Below are 19,446 nucleotides of genomic sequence, written 5' to 3'. Positions count from 1 at the left end.
ATTAAAATTGGTATATGCATGAACACAAAATGTAAATTAGAGTCTATTTACTGTACAGTGTATAATCTTCAAATAATTACCTTTATTATAATAATTTTGTGATGCAGTTAAAATTAAAAATGTATAAAGGTTCAAATTTTTATGCAGAAGTAATCTTAGATGTGTTCTGAAATATGCTTTATTTTTGTTGTTGCATACTTTGTATGTCAATGTGTATGCATTCATAATTTGATTACATTTTCACCTTTAACCTATACCAAACTTTTCTTTAATTCAAATCTGAAGCATAAAGTTCTGTATAATGTCACTTAGCATTACGTAACATTAAGATTTTGAATATACAGTGGTTACTTATTTTTTACAGTGCCTTAGAAAAACAGAAACGAAAGAGTCAGCCTACAGTTGCTGAATTGATACAGCAGTATAAATCACAAAATGTACAACAGGAATGTCAAGAAGTCAATGAGGAATCTCCTGTTGCTGTATCACTTAACATGGATGTTGCTCTTGATGCTGAAGAGAATGTCAAGATTGAAGATGCAATTGAATCTGTGATAAAGGCTGCAAGAGAGGAAGATGCCAGTAGTGGGAAGGTGATTTCTACCACAGCTAGTAGTGATAGTGAGGAATTGAGACAAGCTTTAGATTCCATTGATGCACCTAAGTTGCCTGAAAATCTTCCTTCTGATCTGGATGAGTTATTAACTAATATCAAACAGGTAACTAATTTGAAATAATTAAGGTGCTGTAAGTAATTCTTTGTGTTATGGCAGCTCTGACTTTTTCCTTAATTTTCTGTTTCATGCTATGTACACAATATTTCATTGTCTGTTTAGGCAAAAGATGTTAAAAGTTAACAGAAGTAAACTGAATAAGCATTGATTTCATGTTATAGTTAAGCACACAAAAAATACATCATAAACATTGAATTAAATTCATACTTGAACACAAAAGTTCATCATAAGTTAGATAAGCTGCTTTTAGTACCCAGCTTTACACACTGAATTAACCCTTATAATACGGGTGGGTGGATTCCACCCAGCTCATATTCCTGAAAAAAACCATAAAGTAGTTATACTTTAACTTTTTAAAATGTGCACATATTTTCATGAAATTTTGCAGGTTATCAGTAAATATTACAACGTATTCATGTACAAAGTATCAGATTTTTTTATTAAGTTTTAAATTTTGTAATTAATTATTTGTTTGTATATTTTTTATTTTCGAATATTGACTATCCAACATGTGAAGCAATTTTGATTTTAAGATTAAAAATACTTTTATACATCAGAAAATTGTCAACTTCCAAATGTGGAATCTCCATAACCTCCTAATATCCTCCAGATAGTTATCAAATGTTTTTTTAGAGATAAACTTTATATTTTATCTGTTATTTTCACTATTGTATGTTTTGTATGGATTTGTTCAATTCTATTGACCTTGTAACCATAAAAAAAAAAAAATAGATATAGAGATATAAATTAAGTTTTTTCATTCTAGAATTACTACAAATTATAACACAAAACAACAAATATTTAGTCTAAATATCTTTAATCTTATAATGTTTCACATATATAAGAATTTATTATTTTTATTTTATTGATGTTTTAACAGTGTCTAACTAATGTTACAGAAATTGAATGACAAGACGCATGTGCACTCACGTTACCGTATCCAATAATATAAAACTGGCCTGTACAAGGTGGCCTGTCTTGGCTGTGTTCTAGTAAACTAGTATTTTGTAAAATACATTTTGGTTATAACACATTATATATGCATACATTATTACTATTTACAAATAAGTTCATAAATTTCAATTATTTTTCTTAAAACGTAGAACAGTAAATATAGAAGTATAGAAAACAATTATGTCTTCCAGTTATGAACTTTGTACTCATTTGCAGTTTGCCTTAACTTACCAAACCTTATCAAATTTTGCACATGAAGAATGTAAAACAAAATATTTTTTTGTAGGTTTTATGTATGTATTTTGAAATAACAAAAAATCCTAAATTACTATATAAATACCACAGAATTCTACTGTAATTTATCAGGCTTAGTAGGTAAGCTGTATTTGGATTTAAAAAAATGATTTATCAAGTTCAATAATGTCTTACCTTACCAATTGGAATCTGCCATGGAAAGAAAGGGTTTCCCATGTAAATACTTTGCAAAGGCTCAGAGAATCACGTGGAGGACATTCTGAGCTTTCGATTGGTTATTCACACGTCATAGGCAGAAGTAGGTGTATGTAAGCATTTCCAAAAATTGAAAGAGGTGGGCTGGGCCACTGTGTTTGATTCACTAAATCAATTGATATCTCAGCAAATAGAAAAGATAGGAGGTTCTTGTTTTATATACTAGCTTGTCAATATCAGTAATTTGAGTTCCTAATTTGTAAAAAAAACAATAGATTTTTTTATTTGGACATAAACATCTAATCTGACCAATGCTGCATTCAACATACCACGTGACAAACAGAAATCGATACTTAGGATTTTTTTTATATATACTTTTAAATTAAGAAATTAACTAATGTATAATATTAAAATTTGAATTATAATTTACAATTTGATACCAAACTTATTGACATGCATTCATAAAATAGTAGTTCAATAAAATTTTGAATATAAGTCCACAAATGTGATGACATGGCCTTTGACCCATCTCAGTAGTGTTAACATCCTACTTGAACACAAAAACTCATCATAGGTTAGATATGCTAATTTTAGCACCCAGCTTTGTGCATTGAATTAACTTTATTATTGAACACAAAAGCTCATTATGAGTTAGATATGATGCTGTGCAGTATTTTCACTAAAAACTTCTGCATGAATATACTGGTTTTTATGAATTTTTTTCAAATCTACATGAGAGCTATCTGTGCTAGCCATCCCTAATTTAGCAGTGTAAGACTAGAGGGAAGGCAGCTAGTTATAAACACCCACTGCCAACTCTTTGGCTACTCCTTTACCAATGTATAGTGGTATTGACCATCACATTATAACTCCCCCCACTGCTGAAAAGGTGAGCATGTGTTTGGTGTGACGGGGATTCGAATCCATGACCTGCAAATTGCGAGTCGAGCGCCCTAACCACCTGGGCATACTGGGCCATCCATGAATATATGGAGTGGAAGTGTTGACTGCTCTGAGTGCAAAGTGATTTTCATGTTAAGATGAAAAATACTTTTCTGCATCTGAAAAATCTCAAATATTATTTGCGTAATCTTTAAAACCTCCTAAGTAAACTTAATTTTTTTTGTTAGTAAAAACTTTATTTTTTATCTGTTATTTTCTCAACCCTAATTCTATATTAGGTTGGTAAATTTGACAGACCTCCTAAATTACCCTTGTTTTGTTTTCTATAATGACTTCAAATTGTAACATGAAACTACATTTGTTTATCCTAAATAGCTTTAAACTCGTAACAGTATACATCCATTTATACTTAAATTTCATTGTTTTATTACCCTTTGAACTGTAACTAACTGATATTTCTGCCATAAATCACTTGACGAACTTGGAGCTTCTGTTACCTTATCGAATCTAACAGTTCACAGACTGTCCACCCCTTTGTTTCCTCTGTCTCATCTATTTTCTTTTTTGTGTGTGGGGGGGTCCCCATTCCTTGTTTTTTACCCTTCCCCTCAACATCAGTCTTTCTTGTATTTGTTGGTATTGTGGGGTCTTTGCTTGCCAAATTCACAAATAGTGGCTGGCATTCTTTTCTTTGACTTTTTATATCTGTCAGTCCATTCTGGGATGTTTCCTCTTCTCCTACAACCCTCCTGTTATGAAAGGCTGTTATGGTAGCTTCCTGGTTGGGGGGAGGACTTGTCTTTGTATCTGGGTCCTTTCTCACACCCACTTGATGTTATGTAATTTTGGACATTCTCTTCTTCTTTTGTCTCATCTGAGTTCAGCCTATATTCTTTGCCTACAAACTATGGCTTATCTGTTCACCAGGTTTTACATTCCTTGTTCTCTCTCTGCATGAGATGTTCTTTCTGATTGGGGACTCTTGTATCTCCTATAGTGGCTCTTGCAAACCTTGGGTTTTTTTTTTTTTTGTTAGGTCCTTTATTCTCTTTCGTGAGCCTCTATTCTAGGAATTGTTACAGTGGCTGGACCAAGCCCATCCTACATACTACATTCCTTTACCACCTCTCAAATCAGATCTCCCTCTTCTTCAATACTTCTCTCTCTCAGATTGAGGTACAATTTTTGTGTGGTACATTGGAATAGTGTCTACTCTCCATCAATGTGCTATACCTTGTCTGTCTCTGTTAGGCAAGTTCCCATTTCTGTTCCTACTAGCAGTTTACTTGGCCATTTTCCTTTCATTCTTTTCCATGGCCTTTCTTTGCTGTTCCCATTTCTGTTCCTAACAGCAGTTTACTTGGTTATGTTCCTCTCATTCTTTTCCGTGGCCTTTCTTTGATGTTCCCATTTCTGTTCCTACTAGCAGTTTACTTGGTCATGTTCCTCTCATTCTTTTCCATGACATTTCTTTGCTGTATCCATCCTTGTGGCTCCTGCTTCAGGGCTTTTTTGGTTTATAGGTGTTGTATAAACACTTCTGCACCTGTTTTTAGCACTTGCTGGGAATTTCCTTGTTTTCAAGCTACCTCTCTTGGCCAGTCCTTATCCTATCAGTGGAGTAACCTATATATCCCCCTAGATCTTCTGTTGGCTTTAATCTTGGTTGTACATGTCCCTCTTGAACACCTTGCTACCCTTTCTTACTCCGGGCTTCTTCTCTTACAGTCCTCTATTTCTCTTCTTTCAGCCCTGGCGGTCTGTTTTCTCAACCATTCCTGGTCTTACCACCTTCTCTGCATATACTCCTTTATTCAGCTGATCCTTCTAGACCTTGGATTTACACACTACTGTCTGTCTTGGAATCTTTTGTTGGCATCTCTCTCTGACCATTTTGGCATTGATGTGCTCATTTATTGGACCTTCCTCTCCTTTCTTCATTTTCAACTCTCCCTATTGGTTTGCACTTTCACACTTCCCTTCTTTATTGAGGGTTATCCTCTCTCTACCCTCATGCATGGAATTTGCCTGGTCTGTCACCAATTGCACCAGACTGTCCACTACTGTACTATTATTCTTGTCACTTTTTTCATGTCCTTCCACTGTATTTGTCTACTGCCTTTGGTGAGGGGTTTTTGTCATTGGTCCTTCTCTCACCCATTTCCTCAAGGAGGTACTTATATTCACCACCTTTTGTTTTATTTTACCAGCCTGTTTAGCAAAGGATTCTCTGTGTTAGCCTTTCTTTGTTGTTGGGTGACAATGTTCATGGCTTTTCTTGTTTCTTAATACCCAAATGTTGTTCTTATCTGTTCCACTCTTTTTGTTCTCCTCTTTTGCCTGACTGAGACCTTGTTTGGGATTTGCTCAATCTTGTGCATGCCCCATATGAGCTGTTGCTTTCTTAGACTTTGACCACTTGAGACTAAACCATACTTCTTTCCTTTCTCCCTTCCTTCTTTCTCTCTCTGTACTATTGGACAATTTGGACCTGGCTTGGCTCATGTGTCTGGTTGGACAGTTCCATGTGCCTTATCACAGACTTCTTAATTTAATGATCCCATTCTCGACTGTCCCATCCTGGGACCCCTAATTTCAGGAACCACATTCATTCTTCCTTTCTAGGATGGACCCATTGACTTATCTGTTGACATTTTCATCTCAGGATGTTGATACACTCATTCTGTTCATCACCATTTTCATTCTCTTCCACCTCTTCTTTGCTGGCTCTTAGATGAGCTTTGTCAGGTGGATACATGGACTTTCTTCACACATCCATCTCCATTTCTATACCTTCTGGCTTCTACATGTTGCCGTTATACCTTCATCTCACTGTCTTTGAGTGGTATTTGCACCATTTTCCTTTTAGGATCCCTCTTTCATTTAGTAGGATCTAACTAGATGGCTAGTATTGCCTTCCAGGGTATATCTACCCAAAATCTGCATCAAACAGGATAACGGAAAGCGCTCATACTGTCTGCCATGGCTCTACACATGCCCACTGTGAGATGGGATGTTCTGCAAGACTACTTAAGGTTTTCACTATAGGGTTTCACAGTCACCCATTGCAGTCTTCAGTAAAATACCTTTTCATACTGAAGGACAGATTGGGATCTGAGCACATTCTCTGAACCTCCCCTTCAATGATTGGAATATGGGAGATCCTTGCCACTTACCAGTTCCTAGCTATCGGGGCTAAAACAAGGGGTCCCAATACAATGAGAAGTGGGGCTATTGTGACATTGATAGTGTAGTGCTGGCCACTCCATATATATATATAAATCACATTCTACATATGGGCTGATGATGCAGATAATCATACTAATCCTTTCAATACCTATATCTCGCAAGTTCTTCTCCTGCAGCTAGTGTCTGTTCAATGGAATCGAGGTGAACAATCTATTACTGGTCTGTACTACAGTGCAAACATATGTTGATTCTGCAGCTGGCATGAGGCCTGCAGAGTCAGACAGTTGAATAGAGGTGTATAAATGTATCCGTATTGTAACAACATGATGTGTTGGTGCCCTCCTCCTTTAGCTAGCATGTGACCTATAAAGACTGGTGGTTGAGTTGAGGTGAACACACTATACTGATGCATCTTTTACATATCCGACTACTCCTGCAGGTGGTAAGGAGAGACTTATAGTTGAGTAGAGGTGTGTATAAGTATCCATACTGAAACAAACTTGTACAGTTCCCTCCTCATGCAGCTGGTATAGGTCCATAAGAGTCTGATTGTAGAGGATGTTAGCACACACAGTACAGTCTGAACAAGCCCTTTTCACTATGTATATTGGCTGATTGATATCTTGTGTGTAAGTATTTGAAAGGCCATGTCCCAATTTCACCCAACAAAGCAACAAATATCTGGCTTAGTTGCCTCTCTTATTTCCTATGCTAGCTAAGAGTATACCCTGGATGAAATGTAGTTTCCCATGGGTGTGCCCCTATGGAGCCCCTGCTATCAGGATGTCATACCCCTTGGGCTTTCTTTGGATGCTTTATCAAAGGGACTCACCTAGGTAGCTTTTGAATTAGTCTCTCCACCACCTCTGTGTGTGATTATAGCTAAACTGTGTGTGGAAGTGAGTATTTGTTTCAGAAGTTAACATTTTCCTTCCCTGAAAATGTATTTTTGACTGATATTCCCCTCTTAACACGTTCCCACTCATCTTCCTTACTTCTGATGCACATTTTCTTGCTTGCCTCATCAAAAAATTGATTCACAAGTGCAAATTCATAGGGGGAGCTAGTGCACATGGAGGAGTGTCACCCCCTTGTTGGTGGAAGGCTTTTGCTGCATGATGACATTATCATGCAGTGACACAAATTCACATGAGATTAAGTGGGAGTTTTCACAAGGCTAGTGACATACAAATCTTTTGGGAGGATGCATGAAAGAGCTGAGGAAGGTAGATAAACTGTGTGTGGTGGTTATTATCTATCGGAAATACATTTTCTGGGAAGGAAAATGTTAACATTAGAATGTAGCTCATAATACACATTTTTATATCACATAAGTCTTCTTAATTTCAAAGAAAATATTTAAAAAATTCTTAATCTTTGTTATATGACATACAAGCACTTACAAGTTTTCCCTTTTAGTTTGTATAACTGTAGAAACCCAACGTATTTACTATCATATTTTAGATACAATCTGTAAACAATTCTAAAGTCCAATGTTCAGTGTGAACTTGTTAACACCTCTATTTACTGAGATATAGATAACTTTTATCAATCCTTAACTTCTGCAGGTTTTTTTAAAAACTACATCATTTTATTTGACATACTTGTTTATAACCAATAAGAAGAGCATATTTACTTATTTCAAGTTACAAGCTTGCAATGGTCTTTTGAAATTTGTGACAAATATAAGTTAACAAGACATTTTGATTGTGTTACATGGCAGTAAGGGAAGTTGATGCTTATAGCATTAACATTTTTTGTAATTTTGTTATATCTTGGTTAGAAAAATTGTTAAATTGCAATTGTTTTCGGAAATTTTTTTTTTAGTGATTATTATACACACACACACACACACACACACACACACACACACACACACACACACACACACACGTGTGTGAGTGTGTGTGTTTGAAAAATGCATATTCAAAAGGTAAATTCACTTCTCTTTCGAGAAAGACTTAAAAAGAATTCAGGCTTAAATAACTACAAATGCAATAACCCAAAGCTGCATGTATGCATTCACATTTGCATAATGTTTACAATGTAATGTATTGCTCTTCGTACATGAGGGAAGCCGAATGTCTTACAAGCCAGGCAATAAACTTATAAATTTAAAAATAAACTATATGCAAAAAAGTATACAGAAAGAATTGTGAATGTTATAAAATCAGATTTTGAAGACGTCAATTATCGAAGAAGAACAAAAAAAAGAAAATTTTCATAATATTCAATATTTCATTTCAGTTTCAATCTACATTAATGATTCAGCTACAATTAGTGCTTTGTAGAGAAAATAAAAGATAAAATATAAAATTCTACGTTAAAAACACATGATTTTCATTTCAGAGATTCTAGAGGTTATAAAAAGTTAAATATAAAAACTGTAAGATGGAAAAAAGTATTTTTTATTTTTTAGCAGTCAGAGTAATGAGTCGGACTGACTCAGTAATTTCACAGAAATATTTATAGAAATATTTTATTAAAAATTCTGATTTTTGGGTACAAAATACTTTTTTACCAAATTTTATGAGGGTATACTTAAAAAAAAATCATAAATCTATAGCTTCTCAATAACATTGGCTGGTCCATTGTACCAGAGATGTCCAGTTAAGGCTAAACAACCAAACCACCTGTTACTGTCGATAGGATCTTGTCTAGTCTAACATGCATCTTATTTCTCATACCCAACCATTAGATTATAATAGACATTGAATAACTGAATTATTGGAGGAGTGTCCTGTAAACAGCACAATCAAAGATTCTAGAAGTTCTGTTAAATGTTGTGTTTTCATGAAAATGAGACTTTGGTTACTTTACAATTTTTTCTGATATTAACTTTTTTTCTCATCAGGCTGCATATTTGTCTGGAGAAGGAAAATGCAAATTTTTCTCTGGAGATGTAAACATTATGCTTCTAAAGTAAGTTGTATTATTTATATATTACCATTATTTTTACACTGTATGTTTAAAGTGCTCTGAATAAAATTCCATATTTTTTGTGTGAAAATCATTTGAGGATTTACCTATAAGAAATAAATTCTAAATTAGATTTTCATGAACTGAAAATTTACTTCTTGGTTTGGTATCAAGCACTTTTTAGTTTCATGATAATTGTGCAAGCTGCAGTTGTGAACTTCAGTCAGTATATTGAACATTCAAGTATATATTATTATCAAACAATTACTAATGTAACTAATGTGAATACCATATAGTTAATTTGCTAAGGATTGATTTTGTTCAGACAGTCTTTGGTTATTTTCATGGAATGATTTTAAAAGTAAATGTCAAAGTTAACATTGAACAATTTTTCTCTTCATACTGATATTTTAAACATTTTTTAAAATTGCTTCTATTATGTTGCTGGAATTGCATTTATTTGTTGTATGTGCTGTAACTAAAAATAACATGCAAGTTGCTTGAATTCTCCTTTTTTTTTGTTGACATAAGTGTAGTATCGTTTAGATTTATTCTTTCATTATGTATTAATTTCTTTTTTTATTAATCTTTATTTTTCATCCATGAGTGTTCTACTGTATTTTAGCATAGAGCTGAAGTCCAGAAAACTAACATCTAGTCAACGTTCTATGATATATGCTCACCTGGCTTCTCATCTTCCTTGTACCAAAGAAACCCTTCAAAAACGTGCCAAAAAACTGGTCATAGGCCAAGAAGATGGAAAACTCAGAATTCCAATGCAGCAACTAAAGGATGGTTAGTTTAATAGAGAGAATAAAAAATATCATCGTATAGGTTATAATTTTTTTCCATACTTGATTAAACTAGGATATTTTTAAAACAATAAGAATAAATACTTTGAGAGAGAGATAAATAAATGTAGAAAAATGGTGATAAAATAAATAAATTAGACTTGGAGATAAATCACCTTACAAATCCATGGTTGTATTTTATTTTCTTGGTGATGTTTCGAGCAAAATGCTCTTTTTCAAGCCAGAAAACAAACATGTCAGTTAATGACAACTACAGGAAAAAATACATGAGAACAGAATGCAATGTGGGATACAACCATTAGAATTAAACAATATAGTAAAGCTGAAGGAAAATGCTGGTGATTAAAAAAAAGTTATTATTAAAAATACGAGTTTACAAAGCAAAGAAAGAAATGACCTTCATTTATTTATTACCTTAAAAATATTTATTTTAAAAATTTTATAAAAAGCTGAACCATTCGTTAACACTCAGTGGACTTAAACAACCCAATTTGAAAATGAAGATCTTTTTTGGTTGTGTTTTTTTGTTGTTGTTGGAGGGGGGCATATCATACAGCAAATACTTTGAAGTGCTCAAGAAAAAGATTGAGTTCATCATCAGTGCATGTAGCTATACTGAAAACATCATAAATATATCTATAATATAAGGCAGGGAGGGCACCTGTGTAGTTATGAAATGTAATCAAAAAAAGAGGTTAGCATAGGAGGGACCCATTTTGGTTTCCATGGCTACACCCTTCATTTGTTTATAAAATTTGTTGTCAAAAGAAAAGGCATTTAATGATAAAACTAGTTCAGCTAATCTGATCAGGGTTTCAGTATGTGGGTCTAGGGTATCTCTCTTGTCATGGTACTGTTTTAGGGCCTAGAGTTCGTCTTCAGATGGAATGGAGGTATACAGCGATGTTATGTCATGTGTGAATAAAATAATAGAATCTGATTTTGAGTTAAAATTCCAATTTGTTTTGTAATGCATTTTTGGTGCCTTGAATATAAGTAGGGATTTGATGAACTAAGGGGGTTAGTACGGAATCAAGGTAACTAGAGATTAGTTCAGTAGGACAGTTGCATGTTGAAACTGTGGGTCTACCAGGATGGTTTGGCTTATGTATGTTAGGAAGATGATACAATACAGAAAACCTAGAGTATTTAAGAGTGAAAGTCTTAGCTTCTAATGGGAGTTCATTATTTCTCACAGACAATTTGTTGATATTCTTCAAGAGGGCTTTTATCACAGGTAGTGTAGAATGATTGGCCTGATAATTGTCAGTGAACTTTGTGAAGGTAAAGTTCTTTTTTTTTCCAAACAAACACTGCTTCTTTTTTGTCAGTTTGTTTTATTACAATGTCATCATGGGAACAAAGATTATATAAAGTTGTTTCTTCATTTTTAATGAGGTTTCTAACAGATGCCACAATTGTAAAATTCAAGTTATAAATTTCCTTTCAACACTTCTCACAGAAAATTGAAAATTTTAGCTCAAAATCAGATTCTATTATTTTATTCACACATGACATGATGTCATTGTATACCTCCATTCCACATGAAGACAACCTCAAGGCCCTAGAACATTACCTTGACTAAAGGTATACCCTAGACCTACATACTGAAATCCTGATCAGATTAGCTGAACTAGTTTTATTATTAAATGGCTCTTCTTTCGACAACAAATTCTAAACAAGTGAAGGGTGTAGCCATAGGAACCCAAATGGGTCCATCCTATGTTAATCTCTCTGTTGGTTACATTGAAGATTGTATATTTCATAACTACACAGGTATAGCTTATGCTATACATATATTGATGACGTTTTTGGCATTAATAATGAACTTGATCTTTTTCTACAGTTTGTTAAACCCTTTCACCCATCACTCCAATACATGTCTTCTACTTCCCACCAAACCATTTCATTTCTTGACTGATGGTGGCAATCTTGCGACATCTGTACATTACAAACTGATGGACAGACATAACTACTTATATTTTCACCATAGTTATCCTCCATATATCAAGAGAAACATTCCCAAATTAAAACTCGCCAGCTTGCATAGGCTCTACAATAATGACCAAGATTATAACAGCAAATCTATCAACATGTTCCACTTTTTCAAAAAATGTTGCTATCCTGTTTTTTCTTCACATTAAAGATAATCTACATGCTAACAATAAATGCCCAAACTTAACTTTACAAAGATTGTTTAGCTTAAATCATATTAGTAATTATATCACCAACATCACTGACAATTTAAAACTTCCAATGACACACATCTAACCTCTCTTCATCCATAAACACATTCCCCTTACACTTGTATTTCACCCATTCAACACCCAAATAACACTTTTCACATAATAACACAGGACAATACCATTGGTCATATGTATCCTAACAAACCTCTATTTTCTTATAAATGAGACATTAACATTAAAAATTTACTTGTCCATAGTCAACTTCTGAACAACTATCATCTGATACTGAAGTTAGTACATACAATTTTCAGAGGAACAGATGCAACACTTGCCCTTACATTGATCATAGAACATCTGTTAGGGGCCCTAATCAGTGTTATCTGTGAATAGTTATTTCAACTGTACATCTAAATGCTTGATTTAATGTATTCAACTGTGACCAAATTTACGTTGGAGAAACCAGTTGTGTACTTGCTTGAACTCACACGAGAACACTTGCGTTGCATCTTTATTAAAGATCAAGATAAACCTGTAGCTCAGCACTTCAACAAAACTGATTATTCCCTTGAGCACTTCAAAGTATTTGCCCTATGACATGCCCCCTCCAACACCAATCAAAGAACCACTATTGGGTTGCTTAACTCCCTTGGGTATTAACAAATGGTTCAGGTTTTTATAAAAATGTTTAAAATGACCTTAACAGTGTTTGGGTTATTTCTTTTCTTGCTTTGTAAAGTTGTTTTTCTATTTTCAATAACTTATTATCTTTTTTTAATCACCAGTTTTTTGCTTCATCTTTATTATATTGTTTTTACAATATTGTTTAATTCTCGTGCTTCTATTTCACGTCACATTCTGTTCCTGTGTATTGCTTCCTTTCAAAACATTCATGTAATTGTTATTAATTGACAGACTTGTTTTCTGGCTTGAAAAAGAGCATTTTGTTTGAAACATCACCAATAAAATATAACTATAGTTTTTTCAGTTGATGTATCTCCAAAAGTACAATAGTGAAACAACAAATTTATATGGATACAAGTTTTGACACTTCCATGTGACCTCTTCAGTCCAAGATTTGTCAAACATTGGACTTAAGAGATGTGAAAATGTCAAAACTTGTATCCATATAAATTTGGTGTTGTTTCATTATTATGGACTTAAACTTTTATTTTAGATTACTTTACATGATATTCTGTATTTATCTACTAATGGAATGATTCTTAGTGTTTTTTAGTTGCAGATTTTATGGATTTTGATGTTATGTTTTGCTAGTTTGATAGGATTAAAAAATTTAGTTTGTGCGAAATTTACCAGAAGTGTTATTTTTATTGGTTTAGTGTAGTTTCAGTTTGAATGGTAGCATCAGTAGAAAATAAATATTAGATGCTTTTTTGCTACTTAGTATGAAAATTGAATTGAAAAAGAGCTGGTTTGTAATTGGTTTTAGGAAAAATCGATTTTTACATTAAATGAAAATCAATGACTGTGGTTATTTTAGAAATGTTTTTTGTAACTTGTAAGTTAAATTAGAAATTATTATTGTAGTTAATGATAAATATTTCGGTGCTTAAATTTTTTAGTTTAAATATTTTACACCCAAGGCTCTGAAGCAGATTTGTTAGTTTTTCACATGACTGTTCTGTTCATGTGTAATAATGTTTTTTTTTCATACACCTTGGTTGGCATTGTTAGTGTTGAAGCAATTTTTGTTCAACTGTCTTAACTGTTAATATATTCATTGTCATAAAATTACACTTAAACGTTAATGAATTGTTTTTTCACCATAAGAGAATGAGTTAAAAAATTGGATGTATAGTATCAAAAGCTTGAAGTTATTTCTAAGCAGAAAACAAACTCTGGTAGTACATTTATTATTATTGTTAACATATTTCTGCAAAGTGATCTATTGACAATTAACGGCATTTAAATCTTCTTACAGTCACTTATTTTCTTGTCTATTAACTGATAATTTGCTCAAACAAAGAACAATTTAAAAATGAAATACAACTGTAATTTAAGCTACTTGAAAGCAAAATATAAAATCATATGAAAGTGATTTGAAGTTGAGTAACTTGTGGTAACATTATATTACTTCTTTAAACTTGAAGTAGATGTAGGAATGAGAATATTAATGTGCATTATTCGTGTATATTTAGTTAAAAGTAATAAAATTCAGAGTTGTATGGTTTAGCTTTAAAGAAGTTAGGAACATTGCTAAATGTGTATTAATTAGTCTGTGGCATTAGATATAATCCCTAGCATGATCTGGTGAGAACTGTAGTTGAAGCAGTATTGACACTCATCATCATAACTATTGGTAATGTAAACATCCACTAGATATGTTATCTACTTCTAAGTCTAAAATTTACATTTCTGGCTTCAAAAATTTGAACAAGATTCAGTTTCAAAATCTACAGAGGTGTTACTCTTATCCTTATGAATAAGGATATATCCTTATTGTCTACCAGAAATATATTGTTTCTTTTAAAGTTGACTAATGAAAAAACCTCAGTCAGTGTTTAGCAGATATGAGAAATTTTCAAATAAAGCATCCTCGTAGCTGAACGTGCTTGCTCTTTTAGCTGTAGGGGGCATTATAATGTGATAGCCAACCCCACTATCCATTGGTAAAGTAGCCCGACAGCTAGTGGTGAGTTGTATTGGCTAACTGCCTTCTTTCAATTCTATCACTTCAAAATCGGGTTGGCAAGTTCAACATGTTTAAGTACTGTGAAGGAACCAAGTACACTGGTATCTTAAAACAGGTACAACTTTATGAAAGAACTATCAGACACAGCCTAATTAGATGGTATAGTTTTCAAAAAATGAGAATTATGAAACTGAACTATAGGTAGTCTGTTCTTGTAATGTATGAGGTGATACAGTCTTTTCATTCAGATATAACTGTTATTATATGACATTGATACAGAATAATGATTTTTGAAAAGTAAATAAATGTTTTAAGTGCACAAATGTTGGTATTTAAATGTAATTGTCATTTTTAAAACTAGTATGTAAAAAATTGTGATTTTGCACATGGTCAAGATGATGCCAAAGCAAGCCTAAGCATAACAGAGGGTAAGTGTGATTGAGAAAAACAAATTTTACGGTAAGAGATGGTCAGCTGGACATACCTTGTATAAACCATGTGCTGATTAAAATAAATATTTATTGGGCTTCTGTATTGTGTAAATGTCACATTGTACAGTACTTTGGTCAGTATACAAAACCGTTCGGTTCTGAAAGTCTATTGCTTTCCATTTGGACACACACTTATTTAAAAGATACCATACCATTGTTTATTTGATTAAATTGTTAATCTTTATACCATTTCCCCATGTTAACTCTTTAGAGATTTTTTTATTTTAAAAAAGCAAATCTAGGCAAGTTTATTTAACCATAAATTCAGTAACTTTAGCTAATATTTTAAAAGTGAAAATATAAAGTTGATTTTTATAAATGCATACAGTAAGTAGTCAAACTTATACTGCACTTAATTCTAATGGGGAAAACAAGATGTTAAAAAATAAGTGTTTTTTTAAGTGTTTTTCTACTGGCAGCAATTTATGATTCTGCATCTATATTATAGGCTAGGAGCAAGGTCTCTTATGTGAAAAGTTAGTATAGAGTAGAGCTGGGTGATTAGTGGTGTTTGTTAATAAAGTGATTAATGGGCCCATGGTAGGGTTCCCACCAAAAGTTGTCTAAGATTTGACAGTAGGTGATGCCAACAATTGCCTACAGAAAAGACAGAGACTCATCAATAGGACACTGAACAAACTTAAAAAACAAAACTTAATCAACGAGAAGCTAGCCGAAGACTTAAGAACCAACGAAAACTTCCCTCCTCAGTTCTGCAGACTACCTGAGGTACACAAACCCAATATACCTTTAAGGCCTATCGTCAGTGCTATAAACTCGCCTTGCCATCAACTGGCTACCTTCCTAGTACCTATCCCATCTCCACTACGAGGAAACACTGAACATCACATTCAAAACTCGACAGATTTCATAAAACAACTCGGAAAGCTACACATCAGATCCTAGGATATTCTGGTCAGTTTTGAAGTTGCAGACCTATTTACCAATGTTCCAACCTCAGAAACCCTTCATATCACCAGACAATGACTGCTGAAAGACAACTCTATACCACACAGAACTGACATGAAGAAAGATGCCATCATGGAACTAATGACTATTTGCCTACAATCAACTTATTTCCAATACAATGAGGAATTCTATGAACAAACATATGGTTTAGCTATGGGATCACCACTCTCTCCAATCCTAGCAGACATTTTCATTGAAGACTTTGAAGAAAGAGCCCTTTCATCCACACCTATAAATCCAAGTTTCTACAGACATTATGCTGATGACACCTTCATTATTTGGCCCCACGGTCATGAAAACTTACCAGCCTTCTTAGAACATCTTAATTCTATAGACAAAAGAATCCACTTCACCATAGAAATAGAGGAACAAAACAGCCTACTGTTTCTTGACATACTCATCAGCAGACAAGAGAGAAAAATCACTACAACTGTATAAAGAAAACCCAGTTACACGAACAGATACCTACACTTCCAGTCGTATCATCCAACCTCAATAAAACGTTGTATAATACAGTGCCTAAACAAAAGAGCAGAAAACATTTGCGACAAGACATCCATCAAAACAGAATGCCAAAAGATTGTAGAGGGTTTTAAACAGAATGGTTACATTTCGTCCTTCATCAAAAAACTCCCTGAAGAAGACCACAATAGAAAGAAAAGATCAGAAAAACACTACCACTACTACCAGTTACCTCCCCTACCTGCAAAATTTCAGTGAAAACTCAAACACATTGTCAAGAAATTCAACATAGAAGTCTGGTAGAAATCCTACAAGACATTAATGTCCATTCTGGTAAAAAAACAACAAAAAACAACCTATCAATGAGAAGCACAAAAACGTCATTTATGAAATTTTGTGTTCCTGCAATGAAACATACATTGGAGAAATGGGAAGAAGACTTGCGACAAGAATAAAAGAAAATAAAGGCAGTACAAGACTCATGAAAACACAAAATTCAGCTATTGCAGACCATGCCATGTCAACTGGACACAAAATATTCTGGGAAAAAACTAGAATCATCGACACAGACAAATTTTGGAAGATAAGAAAAATTAAAGAATAATTTTTTGTTAACACAATTAAACCTTCACTAAACAGATTCTGGATTAGAGGTGAGTAACCAGTGGCTACCATTGGTTGAATCTACAGGAAATTTCTTCCAATCAGAAACGAGGATAAACCAACCAATCACAACATGCTCTCCACAATCCACCAGAATGTTATATAAAGACCCGACAACACCTTACACACACTGACCTGAAGATGAAAGGTGGAAGACTTTTGAAATGTTGTCCTCTACACTTGTCTCTACAACAGGCAGTTGCTATCCATTCTACATAGTTTCATCAATTTCATCTATAAATTAAGCAAAAGGAGCTTTTAACAATTTATTTTTGCAGTGGCCCAGTATAGATATCAAAAGTCTCACTGTTGGTCAGTGGTAATTATAATGCAGACTTCAATATCAGCATTATAAGAACTTGCATGGTAAAGTCTTTCATCATACACAAAGTAATAATTTCTTTATGGACATTTTACAGAACGAGTATAGAAATTCACATTTATTATTAGTCAATTATAAATTATTTATTTAATGCTATATTTTGGTTATGAAACAATTGCATCTATAATTTAAGCAATAGGAGCTTTTAAAAACTTATTTTTGCAGTGGCCCAGTGGGATACCTGTGATAAAGAGGTGTGAAGTCTAGCTTTGTCTCTAACAGAAATGGTTTTTAAGAACATTATTGTTCCTTAAGTGATGAATATGTCAGTCAGATATATAATTTTTCATTATGACAGTATAGATATCAAAAGTCCCACTGTTGATCAGTGGTAAGTTTAGGGACTTAAAGTGCTGAAATCCTGGGCTTCATTCCAAATAGTGGACAGAGTACAGGTAGCCCATTGTGTAGATTTTTCCTAAACAATGACAGTCTATCAAAAATTTAATAACAAGCATTGAAATGTACGACTTGTGATATCCTGGAGAGTTAGAAAGAAAGTTGGAAATATATAACATTTTTGTGTTTATTCTTCTTGCATTTTGACATTTTATATGATTACGTGTACATTGTAAATTTAGGTTTTTAGTTTGAAGTCATATTTGGCTTAAAAGTTGATAAAATAGATTTTGTTTTTTATAAGTATTGTCAGTACATTAATATGTGTTGTAGTTATCTGTTGTGTAAAAGCTTTGAATAATAGCTTTATAAGAAACGTTTTGGAAGATAGTTTTAAGGCTTTTTATATGCCGTTTTGACTATAATTTTTTTTTTATTTTAGCAATCAGTGAGGTAATGCCTCAGATGGAAGCAAAATATGCAATCCACTGCCAACAATTAGGTGTAGCAGAGTGAGTAATGTTCTTATTAGTCTTCAAGAATGTTAATTTGTTTACATGCCAGAGGGCTATAAATGACATTTTACTCGTTTAAAAATAACTAGATCATATATAATAAGAAACCGAGGCATTATGTACAAGATGCTTAGTGTTTAAAAGTACATAGTGCACTGTTTTTGTGTGTGTGTGTATTGTGAAAAATATTCTGAAATTGCTTGTTCAAATATATCTGTAATTTGTAAAGTGTAATAGTATTATTATTATTGTATTATAAAAGCCTTGTGGTACTATTAACTTTTTTATCAGCTTTCTGGGGTATGTTGGTTTCGTCCAGAACATCTTAACATTTTGAAAAATCTATTACTGTATGAAAAACATAATATATAAATTGGACTTTGTATGACCTAGTGGTTAGCATGCTGGGCTGTTAACTCTTTTTCATATGGGGTCGATCAATGTGACAACATCGTAAACCATTTTGTGCTTGTTATAGTTTTCATGCTATAACTTTTAAGTTAGTAGATGAATGTTAACAAAATTTGGCAGATTATAGGTAAACATTATAATGCTTTCATACACAAAATATCTACTTTTTTATATTAAGTTGTAAGGGTTGTAAAGCATTGTTTCTCTCATTCCTTTTTTTTTCTTTTCACATCTTGCCTATCTATCATGCAAAGTAATTTTTATCTTAACATTAAAATATTTTTATGCATAATATTTTATCTTTTATTTTCAGTAATTAATCACTGTACATTACTGTACTTAACATTAAAATATTTTTATGCATAATATTTTATCTTTTATTTTCAGTAATTAATCACTGTACAGGTTTGATAAATT

At 33.1% G+C, this 19,446-nt stretch overlaps 1 protein-coding gene across 3 annotated transcripts in view; it reads left to right on the top strand.

Annotated features, from left to right (window-relative positions):
* The window catches only part of LOC106462394 (ubinuclein-1-like), an 87,074-nt gene that overhangs the window by 28,947 nt on the left and 38,681 nt on the right, over positions 1 to 19,446 (top strand). For all 3 annotated transcript variants that reach the window (XR_002611232.1, XM_022389642.1, XM_013922319.2), the window contains exons 6-9: positions 365 to 719; positions 9,085 to 9,152; positions 9,775 to 9,944; positions 18,546 to 18,615. Coding sequence is in view for 2 of the 3 variants with exons in the window: in XM_022389642.1 (XP_022245350.1) it covers positions 365 to 719; positions 9,085 to 9,152; positions 9,775 to 9,944; positions 18,546 to 18,615 (663 nt within the window). In the remaining variant the exon portion in view is untranslated. The remainder of the gene's footprint in view (positions 1 to 364; positions 720 to 9,084; positions 9,153 to 9,774; positions 9,945 to 18,545; positions 18,616 to 19,446) is intronic.

This window comes from Limulus polyphemus, unplaced genomic scaffold (genome assembly GCF_000517525.1).
Source record: "Limulus polyphemus unplaced genomic scaffold, Limulus_polyphemus-2.1.2 Scaffold1156, whole genome shotgun sequence".
In the NCBI taxonomy this organism is placed as follows: Eukaryota; Metazoa; Arthropoda; class Merostomata; order Xiphosura; family Limulidae; genus Limulus; species Limulus polyphemus.
The sequence above is the reverse complement of the archived record's forward strand: the minus strand, read 5'-3'. Positions and strand labels throughout refer to the sequence as shown.